At 35.8% G+C, this 12,819-nt stretch overlaps 2 protein-coding genes across 2 annotated transcripts in view; both read left to right on the top strand.

Moving 5' to 3' along the window:
* The window catches only part of LOC110029420 (DNA repair protein RAD51 homolog), a 9,271-nt gene extending 4,470 nt beyond the window's left edge, over positions 1-4,801 (top strand). Inside the window, exons 7-9 of the mRNA XM_020731704.1 lie at positions 2,829-2,958; positions 3,490-3,611; positions 3,912-4,801. Coding sequence (XP_020587363.1) covers positions 2,829-2,958; positions 3,490-3,611; positions 3,912-4,035 — 376 coding nt within the window. The 3' untranslated portion in view covers positions 4,036-4,801. The remainder of the gene's footprint in view (positions 1-2,828; positions 2,959-3,489; positions 3,612-3,911) is intronic.
* A 3,824-nt stretch (positions 4,802-8,625) lies between these two features.
* LOC110029446 lies at positions 8,626-12,546 on the top strand. The gene is made up of 5 exons (XM_020731750.1): positions 8,626-8,843; positions 9,059-9,624; positions 9,805-10,297; positions 10,372-10,453; positions 12,113-12,546. The coding sequence occupies exons 2-5, from the start codon at positions 9,180-9,182 to the stop codon at positions 12,329-12,331; spliced, it is 1,239 nt and encodes a 412-aa protein (XP_020587409.1). The 5' UTR covers positions 8,626-8,843; positions 9,059-9,179; the 3' UTR covers positions 12,332-12,546.
* Positions 12,547-12,819: the final 273 nt, after the last annotated feature.

Here is a 12,819-nt window from a genome sequence, read left to right as displayed (position 1 = left end):
TATATATATATATTTATATATATATATATATTAAAAAATGCTCTGCATGGATCTTAGACAATCTAGTAGTCGGCCACCTCACTTCAGTGGATTGACCAAGCTCTCTCCACCTCACTTTAGTCGACCGACCAAGCTCTCTCCCTCGATCACCTCATTTCAGTCAGTCGAACATGTACATTAAAGTTTGCATCAATCTCGAGGCGATCTAACAGTCGAAATTAAAAAGGACTAAAATGCCTTTTGCTTCTCTTGAAAGCATCACCAAATATGTATTTTTGTATACTTTTTAACTCTCATATTTTTCATAAATAGGAGGGCTTCATGATGTAAAACAAACCCTTGGCGCGGGGATCTCAATTGTAACACATTTTTTGATGAATAAAATGGGTTCACGAGCCCGGTAACACCCCATTTACCCCGTCAGGGGAAGTTCTTATCTTCTTTTCTTTCTCTCGCTCTTTCTCTCCCTCACACACACATAAACACACTATTCCTTGAGCATGATCTATCAGAAAAAATTGGATTCAACATCTTTTAAGGTGCGGCAAGCATAGATCCTGCTGTGAACAAGAAAATGAGCTAACACCAAGAGGAAACTCTTCAGAGACACACTACTAGCAAAGAATACACGAGAAACTTGCACAAAAACGGATTCACTTCCTTTACTCCTTCTAACCGATGATCTCTTAGAAACCTCATCCATCTCCGTATTTTCCCACAGATCTAGTAAAAACAAAGGCATCCCATACTCTGATCGCCTCGTAGGCATCCATCTCAAATCACCTCATAGCAGTCACAAAACTCTTCTTCCCACAAACTTATCAAGCCTCCTCAAACTCCTCATGCCTCTTTTTTCTAGGCAGCTCGTACTTTCACTTCTCATTGCCTCTTAGGCTGCGAGCCTTCTCTCCACTTCCACCTCCAATCGAGATCTTCACTTCCTCTCCTCAAGCTCTCTCTCTCTCTCTCATTTCTTCAGTCACTCCACTCCACCATTCTTCTCTAATAGGAAACTCTATATCCACATCTCTCTTCTGCCTCAGTGGGGTTCTTACACCCGCTGGCCGAATTTCACCGACTGAACTTCTTCCCACTGATCGTACTACATGTCGCCAACCAGACTAAATTTATATACCTCAATTTCTATACATACATACATACATACATACATACGCTCAATTCTTCTCTTTATATTTTTTCACACATCATCCAATCCCCCATATATATATATATATATATATATATACATAATCTGCTCAGTTTATCTTCCCAACAACTTACCTCCGCCCGTTCCACTCTTATCATAAACAATGGAGGAAGGTAAATTCAAACATTTTCCTTGCTGGCATGGAGCACCAGTTCAAGATTTACAAATATGGGGCTTTAGGTTTTCTAAGCATGAGTGGCTAGTAAAATCTAGCTTAATCCAGACTAATTTGTCGATAAATGCTTTGCTATGTATTAATTGACCACAACACTTCGCTGGCTACATTGCCGAGCGCGCACCTCTGCTTCAATCGACCACCCGTTGGTCAACCGCCCCTGAAACAGGGAAGGTTTGAATATATACCACTCAATTCTTGCATATTTATATATTTTCTTACATACCATCTAAATCTTATTAATGCCTCCACCAAATCACCCACCGACCGACGACACTCTCGGCCGACCGCTGTAACTATTGTTTCCGACCGAGCACGATAACAAGATTGTTCGATCGGTTAAAAACATGAGAAAGAACCAACAACGACGCCAAGAGCATTCTATCGGTCAGAGGCATGAGAAACAATCGACAAAGATGCTAAGAACATCTAATCGATTAAAAACATACCGCAAAAACCGACAACGACGCCAAGAGCTTTCAATTGGTCAAAGTCGTAACAAAACAATTGATAACAATGCCATAAGCATCCGATCGGGTGTGGAACTACAAGAATCCTCTCCGTGGCGAGTAACTGCAACTCCCTTCCCAGAAGAGTAACTACAAAACTCCCCCATGGGACGAGCAAATACAAAACTCGCTTCCGGGGCGAGCAACTTTGAGACTCCCGTAGGTGATGACGAAAGTACTAGAACTGAGAGCGAAAAGCGCCTAGCAGGAAATATCATTAGCAAATTACTTATTCAATACTTGTTTAATTTGTAAATTTTCATGTCATTATTATTGTTATCACTATCAAGGAGTAAGAAAACCGGAGAACTTAATATGTATATTAAAAAATGGTCTGCATGGATCTCGAGGCAATCCAGTAGTCTCACTTCAGTCGACTGATCAAGCTCTCTTTTTCAGTCACCTCACTTCAATTGACCGACATATACGGACAAGAAAGTTTGCATTGATCTTGAGACCATCCAATAGTTGAAATAAAAAAGGACTAAAATATATTTTGCTTCTCTCTTGAAAGCATGACCGAATATATAATTTTTTGTATATTTTTTACCCCTCCTATCTTCTATAAAAAGGAGAGCCTCATGATGTAAAAGAGATTCTTTTTGTGGGGGGATCCCAATTGTTACACATATCTTTGATGAAATAAAATGGGTCCACGAGCTTTGGAACACTCTATTTCCCTCGCCGGGGGAAGTCCTCATCTCCTCGTCCTTCTCTCTCTCTCTCGCTCATATTCTGTTCATTGTGCACAATCTACCGGACAGATTCAGATTCAACATATATAAACTCACATATGACTTAAATGGTATATATCTAAATCTTCTTTTATTTAATTAATTCGCTTACATCATTACCATCTTCTTTATTATTTGGGCGTTGTTTAAAAAAGGTTTGTATTAACTGTTTATGACCTGCCGAGAACTTAATTCTTTTGCAGGTTTGCCCTCATGGTCGTGGACAGTGCCACTGCTCTTTACAGGACGGATTTCTCAGGAAGGGGAGAATTATCAGCAAGGCAGATGCACTTGGCAAAGTTCCTGCGGAGCCTTCAGAAGATAGCAGATGAGGTAATCTAATCCAATCTGTTCTTTTCTTTTAATCCTCTAAAATTTAATTCTAAATTGATTTTGAACATAAATTTCATGATCAATCTACTCATTACTTGGAAGCTTTTGTTTCTGTTTTATTACCTTTTTTTTTTCCTCATTTCTAGTGCTGGATGTTGGAATAATGAACATGCGTTTTGTTTTGTAAACTAATCTCTATGAGTTACAACTATCAACATTAATTTGTTATCTTTTTTAAAGAGTAAAGTGCAAAAATAATCCTGGAATTTTTGTTTTGTAGTCCTATAGTCTATAAAAATGTCAAATTAGTCTTCATAATTTTTAAGTTGGGGTCGAAATAGTTCTTTGTAGGGATTATTTTAGTCCACATTAAAATAGTCTAGGGATTAAAATGACACTTTTATAGACTTTGAGTCAAAGATTACCTCCTGCAAAGAGTTGGTGTATTATTTCCACAACTTTATCAATTTTTAAATTTAAACGTATCTTTTTTAGTCAATTTTGTTGTTATGACTTGAATTCTTGATTCAGTTTGGCGTTGCTGTGGTCATCACCAATCAAGTTGTTGCACAAGTAGATGGATCAGCCATCTTTGCAGGGCCACAAATCAAACCCATTGGTGGAAATATAATGGCACACGCTACTACAACCAGGTTAAATTTTTGGGCATTTACATACATACCACACAATTTTTATGTATTTACATATCTAACATTTAAACTTTATAACACTCAAAACACTATTATCACATAAGAAATATCACAACTATTAACTTTTAAAAGTGATACATATTTTCATGCATAGGTTTATAACACCTAAGTGTTATAAATATAAATATCAAATTTTAGGTGTTAGGTATGTAAATACATAAGAATTGTCTGGCAAACAATTCTCTTCTTCATGTCTTTTTTTATTTGTTATTTATTTATGTTGGGATTTGGTTTTGGATGTAGACTTGCTCTTCGGAAGGGAAGGGGAGAAGAACGAATCTGTAAAGTGATAAGTTCTCCATGCTTAGCTGAAGCTGAAGCGCGATTTCAGATATCTTCAGAAGGTGTTACAGATGTCAAGGATTGATCAGAGTACTTCCATGAATCTGCAATTTGTGTTACCATATCTATTCCAATCTTTTCTTCAGGCTGCCACGGTTTGTTTACTTGCCTCCCTGTTTTTTGAGCAGCTTTGAGAAAGCCTGCAATATCTGGAAGTTTGGTTCCCCCTCCTTTTCAACTGGTGGAGAGGAGAAATCACATTTTTTTTTGTTTTGTTTTTGTAGTGTATTCTAATGAGTATTGTCAAAATGTTGCTACTTTTTTTGTGATATTTTTTAAATGAATTTTTCATATCCTCATAATGATTAGCTTTCACTTTGTGATTGTACATGTTGGAAGAAATGAAGATCAACAATGATGCTTGCCAGAAGATTCACGGTGATAGAATAACTATTTAGTGTTTTAGCGTTGTATGAAAGTCAAACACACTCAAACAATTGTAGTACATAGATACATAAGAATTTTTTCCATGGAAAACTCAGAAAAAAAAACGACGGGGCTTAGCTCAACTAAAATGATCCACTATGAGTTAATGATTACTCGTTCTAGCTCTTGTCCCACAGGCGGGAAATGATTGCACAAGTCTTCGAAATATGATGTTCGATATTGTCTTTGAGGCTCATCGCTCTACTGTGCTCAAGATAATGTGTTACTCCACACAATGCTTTGTTACCTCGCATCATATGACTTGGATTTTGCACGGGGCTTTGGTGCAATGAGCAAGAGATGGCCTACAGTGGTCGGCTAGCAATAGTCGATAATTGTCAACTAGTGGTGGTTGACTTTAATGTTGGTTGCAGGCGCGACAGGTGTTTGCTGTGTTTTTGGTCTGAAATGACATTGAAATTTAGCTCATTCTTCATGATCATTTGATTGACTTAATTATGTTGAAATTGAGTCATCTTGGCATCGTTCGACTATTCTCTTCAAGATGCTCAATTTGATTATATTCTTCACAGATTTGAAATCCGTTTTACATTTAAATTAGCACCATAACCTTCCCAAAATGGTTAAATGATTTAATACGATCCTAATTCAAGTTGGATTTGACCAATTTTGACGTTATTATGCTCGTCTCATCGAGCCAAACACTTTGACATTAAGTTTGTTAGACTCAGAATTCTTGATGATTTTTATTAGGAATTTGAATGTTTTTTGTAAAAAAATGCTTTGAGATTCATGTTAATCGCCTTTAAATTTGTGCCCAATGACAAACTTTATTGATGGCTATCAATCAAAACGCAGACTTGAAGCTGAGAGAGGGTGTTTATTCAGTCAAAAGGAACATTTACTTACATACCACTCATTTTCTACTTTTTTACCCATCTAACATCCATCGAATGTTAACTTTTTATATACATGCTAGTGCCTTCTTACTCATGCATGAAAATATTTATTTTAATTTTTAATAGATAATCATAATTTTGATATAATCTGAATGATTTGAGTATATAAATGTAAAAAAAATAAAAAAAATATAGGATATCATAAATTAGAGACTGGGTTTAGGGCAGCTACCATTTTAATTCTCTTGTTTCTTCTAGTTTTGCTGCCTTGGTTTTTTAGTTTTCTGCTGCCACCTTATTGCCTATAAACCCAACTACTAATGTTCCTTGCTCCTAGGGGTGTGATTGGGTTTACTCGAGCTCGAGTCGTTCTCGATTTGAGGTTGAGCTTCAACTTGATTAATTGCTTGATTTCAAGCTCATGCTCGAGCTTAATTTTACGAATTCGAGTTGGGTCATGTTCATTATGAAAGAATCAAAATAATATTAATTATAGTTAGTATTATAATAAAAAGAGATTTACTTACATGCCGCCCAATTCATATGTATTAATGTATGAACTACTTATACTTCATTTGAATTAGGTGATCTGTAGGTAAAAAATAATGTTTGTGTAGTTGATATGTTAATACATAAGAATTGGATGGTAAGTATGTAAATGCTCCTAATACGAAATGACATGATATAAAATATAAAATATTTTTTTTATTATTTTTAAATAAAATTATGAATTTTAATTTATTTTAAGTACATTTAATATTAATTGAGTTGGAGTCGGCTTGAATTTGGCTTCTTAGCTCTCGGAGCTCAAGAAAATATTGCATTCCGATAGTGTAGGTACGATTGGTGGTATTCATGGTAATATTTTGTTATTATTATCACAATACCTTCAATATTATCGTAAATACCACTAATACTCCCAAAAGAACCGCCACCCACACATAATCTGAACGGAACACATCCGAATGTAATATCTTTTCTAGCTCAAGGGGTCACTTATTGAGCCAAACTCGAGCTAGCTCAAAAGTAGGCTTGCTTAGTTAGACCCTCAAAATCCGGACAGACAACCATTGGGCCCCTTGTCGCTATAAAGTTTATCGGCGGACGACATGACCTCTGGTGGTTGACCGTCCGAACGTGTGGACGCGTAACATAATATATTTTTGTTATGAATGGGACCAATTTGATCACTTTTTTAGTTCATTAAATATTTTCATGACTTTATTTCTGCATAGAACTCAGCATAGTCTTTATGGTGCAATTATTAGACGACAGAGGACGGTTTTAGAGCTAAATCTATGTGGAATCTGTTCTGCCAACTTTTAATGTTGTGACAGAGGGCGACTCTTTAAACATGTTTGATAGCAGATGGTCGTTTGGGATTAAGGAATTGGTAACTTATGTAATTACAGATTCAATGAAACGTGGGGTGGGATGTTATTTCTTATATTTTTTTAATTTCAAGATTAAGATTTATGCTGTTAATTTCGTGAATGAAATTAAATTTAGTTAATAATGAAGTTAGAAGGAGATTTGTTAAAATAGTAGGATTAATGATGAGGGGTTTTACTATTTTTAATGTTCATTTTGAAAGATTATAGCTCCAGTATATAAATCATCTTTTTTCCTGTTTCACTTTTCTTTCACGCTCTATTTCTTGGGTGTGATTCATAGACATTTTTGGGTTCAAAATCCTAAAAGGTACAGCGAGCATCGATCACGCAACAAATAAGAAGAGTAGCAAATCAAGAAGAAGAACCTTACAATAAGGAGACCAATAATAATATGGTGTGCACACAAAAGTTTTAGCCCAACAAATTCAAGATATGGAGTTTCAAATGTTCGAAGTGAATAGAGCACGCTGATCCAAGAGAGAAATCAACAACCTTGACATGATTCTACGAAGCAAATGGAGTTGTCCCCTTAATCATGGAGAGGGAGGATGACACACAGTACATTGACAATGTTAGCTCGACACCAATTGATCGCCACCAATTCAGGCCTACCAAAGCGTCCCACCAACCAGAAAATACTCTCTCCCATTAAATCTTTAAACCTTAGCCCCCAACAAGATTGAAACTTCCAACACCAGAATCTTACAAAAGACGATAAGATCAAGCCGATCATGTCACTTCTTTTGTGTCAACTGTTTGTTTTCCCAGAACTAATGATGGGCTAAAATGCAGGCTTTTTTTCACGATACTAAGAGATCCAACACACATGGTTGACTTTTTAAAAATAAATAGTTTCATTCGTAGGTTTAATACCAATGCCATAAATATAAATATGAAATTTCAAATGTTAGATATGTAAATGCATAAGAATTGTGTGTTATGTATGTAAATTTTTCAACAACAAAAATTTAAGTTTGCTTCAGCTGGGGCGTTCCCCCACCGTCGGATGGGCGGACAAGATGAAGTCAAAAAAGAATAATCCAGTCAAACAACTATGCACGCGAACCCATACACCTTGATTTTTAAAAGATCAAAGCATAGATTGCCAAGTGGCAGCATCATGGCCGCCTGAGTTAATTTTATTTATGATAATTGATTGATTAATCATATCCCAAAATTGCATATTGGCCCGATTCAATTTTTATTATTATTTTAATATTAGCTTTAAATGCTCACATTATAATTTTAACTAAATTAACGGAGTATGTTAGTAGCAAGTTCCTATTTTGGGAGCTCTGACGCTCACACTTAATTTTTCTGTGCGGACTCCTGATGTGATTTTACGTGTCGCGGAGGTTATTCTTGAATTATTTTCAAGTTATTTCTAGGTTATTTTCAATAATCCCAAAATAACCCAGAAATAATCTAAAATTAAAAACCGCGGGTTGTTTCTGGGTTATTTCGGGATTATTAAAAATAACCCAGAAATAAACTGAAAATAACTCAGGAATAAACTCCGCGGCACGTACAGCTACATCAGGAGCCCGCACAGAAAATAAGCTCGGTAATCACTGTGGGGCTACTGAATTTAAGGTTTTGAATATTTAAATGGGTGCAGAAATTATAATTAAATTAAGAGGCATTTACATGCAAATCACCATATATTTACATATCTAACATTTAAATTCATTAGTTTTTACATTCGTACCATCCAAATATTACATATTACAAAAAATACAATTAATTTTAACTTTTAAAAAATAAAATGCACCTCATATGCGGCATGGATATAAAAATTAAAGTTTAGTGTGTTATGGTTATAAATATATAAAATTAAGTGGCATTTATGTAAATCTTAAAATTAATTTAAAATAAAGATAAAACCACTGAAAACTGTGACATTACCATTCATGGGAGCCTCAAAACACAGAAAGATTCGCTAAAATTTGAGTTTTTCAACTGCAGCACCCTTTTCCATAGCATTGTGAGGTGCATCTAAGCATTCCCTGTTCTTCCATCCACCTTAGAGAGAGAGAGAGGAAGAGAGAGAGAGAGAGTTGATATATCCATCAAGCTTCCAAGGGTTCAGTTGGTCGCAAATCAGAAACAGTTGCCCTGCCCTGCTTCTTCTCGTGAAGCCTGGCATTTTCTCAGTAAGAAACTAAAAAGACTGGAAGGAGGAAGGAGGAAGATAAAGTAATTTTATAAAGATATAAAAGCCTAGAAACCCTGAAGAAGAAGCTAGGGATTCCTCGAGCCCCAACTCAGTCAAATTTTCAAGCCTCTCTGTCGTACTTTCCACTCAAGTTTATCGCTTTTTTCTTCTTACCTCTGGATTTGACCTCATTTATATTATTTTGACTTTTAGGAATCAGCATTAGGTGCTTATTCACGCTTCAAGGAAGACAACATTGGGAGCTCTTTCACAGATGTTTTCATTGATTCATTTTGCAAGACCAACTTAGAGGAAACCTCAGACATTTCCAGTGATGAATATGAAGGGCAGCAATATCAAAAGGGGACTCCTTGAGACCTCAGCTCTGAGAAGGAAGGATGGAGTGAGTTCTTCTGGCTTGCAGAAGAGAATGGAAACTCCTTCAACACCTGGAAGACCAGTGTTTAAGTTTAGCGTTGGAAATTTCTCAAGAAAAAGTGTTCCTTCAAAATGGGAAGATGCAGAGAAATGGTTGATGAGTGGTTCCTGCCATGAATCACCAGCACATGGGAGCAAACCTTCCGAAATGACCAAACTTGCCAGGCAAAATGTAGCTCTTCAGCGAAAAGCTGGCGCCTTTGATCAGGAATTTGGAGAGAAGCTCAGGATTAGTGAAGGCATTGTTAGCAATGTCCCAGTTTCAAGCGTTGATGGGCCTGGAGTTGGTCTCATCTTAAACGAAGATTTTCATGGATTCTCATCCGAAATCCTTCTCAAAGGTTGTAAACCCTTAAATGTTCGTCCATTTCTTAACTATTTCAGCTTTGCTTGCTGAAGGTCAACACTTTCTCCCACTATTAACTAACTAAATCAAGTTCAAAATGTGCATTTTGCTGCATAATAGTTGCACCATGTTTAATACCAAAGTTTTAACATCTTGGTGCTAAATTGCATTGCAGATACATTTACAGATATAAAACAGCCAGTTTTGTTGAATTTTCGATACCCTGATCCATCAACGGAAGAATTTTTTTTCAAAGACTCCTACTGTGAAACAGTAGAAAATTCTGCACCTGAAGCAATTGCAGAGGTTCATCGTCGAGACGTCGGGACCGAAATGACTCCTCTTGGAAGCTCTAAAAGCTCAAGGTGCCACACTCCCATGAAGAGCTCTTCCCCAGCCAGGCACAATACTCCAGCTGATAGATCTGGTCCTTTGGTGATTTCTAACTCCAGAATTAATATCTCTGATCTCAAAGATTGCCATTTTGCTAAGCTCAAGCTCAGCGCTCAGTATGGTTCTGTGGTTTCTTATTGGGGCTCGAGAGAAGAGGAAGAGGAGGAGGTGTCGAAGAGTTTGAGATATTCTGAGGTGAGTGATGGAAGGAAGAGTATAGCTGAACACAGAGCTTGTCTTTGGGAAGAAGATGAGAGGACCAAGAGCTGTATAAGGTGAAATAATGAAATGAAATTTAGTGATATACATAATGAGACATGATTTGTTAATTATTTTCATTAAATTGCAGGTATCAGAGAGAAGAAGCAAAGATCCAAGCATGGGTGAACCTTCAAACAGCAAAGGCAGAAGCACAATCTAGAAAACTTGAGGTAATGAATGTTTCTCATATATATATATATATATATATATATATCAAAATAATGTGCATTCATAGTAGTTTTTTCATTTTAAATGAAGATTTGTTTTGGGAAAACATAACCAAGAAAACTTTTGTGGGCATTTTAAATATCAATATTTATTAATACCAAACAATGTATTTACATATCTAATACCTAAAATTTATTTTCTTACATTTATACTACCCAAATCTTTTGTATCACATAAAAAATACCATCTTTTTAACTTTTTAAAAATTGAATACACCTTTTCATGCATAAGTAAAGTTGACATGTATGTAAAAATAGAAGTTTAGTTGTTAATAATGTAAATACATAAGAATTAAGTAGTATGTATGTAAATCTTCCTAGATTTTGATAGGTCTATGGGAAGACATTGAAGAATTATGTACAGATTACATTACACATGGTTTTGCTGTTATGATAATAATAACTTAATTTGTTGGTCTGATAAATATCAGTTCAGAGGATTAGTCTGATTTCTTTCTGCTGTTATGGAAGAGCTCGTGTTCATGTACTGTTGTCATATTCTCCTTAGCATCATATAATATTTTTGAGTTTCAAATTTGAAATGGGATTTTGTCCTTTCTAAACCATGCACCCTTTCTCTATTCAATATTTTGACTATAGAATACACCTACTTCATGTCCTGCCAAAAATTTTATATCTTCAATAAACTGCTACCATCCTAAGTGATTAAGCAACATGTGAATAAATGAACTAAAGTCTTTACATAAAGGAACTTGTTGTAAACAATAAGAGATGCTTCTCTGTCAAACATTAAGAAAAAAACAAAAAACATAGAAGTAGAATGTAGGCTGCAATTTTTTATTTTTTAATAAATATACTTACAATCATTTAATTTTGCAAGAACAATATGTATTTATTTGTGACCAAACTGGAGCACTTCACCAATTGTAATTTTTGAAAATTAGGTTGGCATTTTGTCCCGTTGTTCGAGATTCGACATGTATGCGTGTGATTTTGTTTCGATACAACTTTTTAAAAGACAAAATATGAAAACTGCATAATGATGTGACTTTCATGATATGCTGACCCTATTAGGAGAAAGTGTCTAAATGGTTCTCCCCAACTCTTTGCAAGGGGTCATTTTAATAATCTAAGAGCTTATAGAAGTACTGACAATTTAACCCTCGGACTCTTTTAATAAGAGTTGAAATAATTTCTACGGAAGATTATTTTGACACTTCACTCTCTATTAAAAGCTTCTCTAAAAATATGAATTGACTTCTTCTCCCTTGCAATCACATGCTAGTATTCCTAAAGTCCCTTAGATTAAGAAGCCACCAAAATTGAATTCTTCTTTATTAGGTCCCCTAGATGTTTCTATGCGCTAATGATGGGCAAAAAGATAACACATTTAATGTTGCGTCGATTGTGAAGATTGCCAAAATGTTTTCTAGTTTTTTATGTACTTATTACAATTCATAGAAGCTTCACTCGGTGCCTAAAATAAAGTTTTGAGTATGAAAGTGGCTTTTTTTCTCTTGGGATATGTTTTAGAGCTAATCTCTCTTCATTATTCCACCTTTCTTCTTAGCTTACTCCATTCTTTAGGACCTCAGTCCTCATTAATCTCACATCAATGGCTATGGCCTCACTTTCATGCAGGTGAAGATTCAGAAGATGAGATCAAACTTAGAAGAGAAGCTGATGAAGAAAATGGCCATCGTTCATCGGAGAGCTCAGGAATGGAGAGCTTCCGCTCAGCTGCATCACTCGCAGCAGATTTTCAGAACTACAGACCATGCTCAGAAGATGAAAACCCACCAAAGTTTTCATTTTTCTAATAATCGTGCTTCATGTGGCTGTTTCTCGATGCAGCAGTAAGCTGCTTTGTGTCACCCCTACTCCCTATAATGAGGAAGGAATCATTAGGTGGCAGCTGTTTCTGTTTTTTATGTTTTCCTCTGCAGAATGGGGCCATGGGGCTCTTTTTTTTTTTTTTTAGGCTTCTTTGACGGGAGAAAGAAGAGGAAGAATGTATTTTAAAAACTTTTTTTTTTTTGGAACATTGATCCGCTGTTACCCACCATTGAGTAGAGAAGGACAATTTGAATTGTTTATTATGTTTTCTTAATCTAGAATTTAGAACTTTGCAGCTGTCAGAAACGTGGAGACAAAATTTAAAGTTTCAGAAAAGGTTCAGTATTAAATTTAAACTCATGTTGTATCTTCAGACAACGGTCTTTATAAGATCACACCTTCATCAATAGCACAGTGGCTAATTAGGACCGTCATCCAGACGTGCAGCTAGGCCACGCCACTTTGTATTGCATTGTGGCTAATTAGGACCGTCACCCAGACGTGTAACTAAC

The sequence above is a fragment of the Phalaenopsis equestris genome, unplaced genomic scaffold (genome assembly GCF_001263595.1).
Source record: "Phalaenopsis equestris unplaced genomic scaffold, ASM126359v1 Scaffold000572, whole genome shotgun sequence".
Classification (NCBI taxonomy): domain Eukaryota; kingdom Viridiplantae; phylum Streptophyta; class Magnoliopsida; order Asparagales; family Orchidaceae; genus Phalaenopsis; species Phalaenopsis equestris.
Note: the sequence above shows the minus strand (reverse complement) of the source record. Positions and strands in the feature narration are given on the sequence as shown.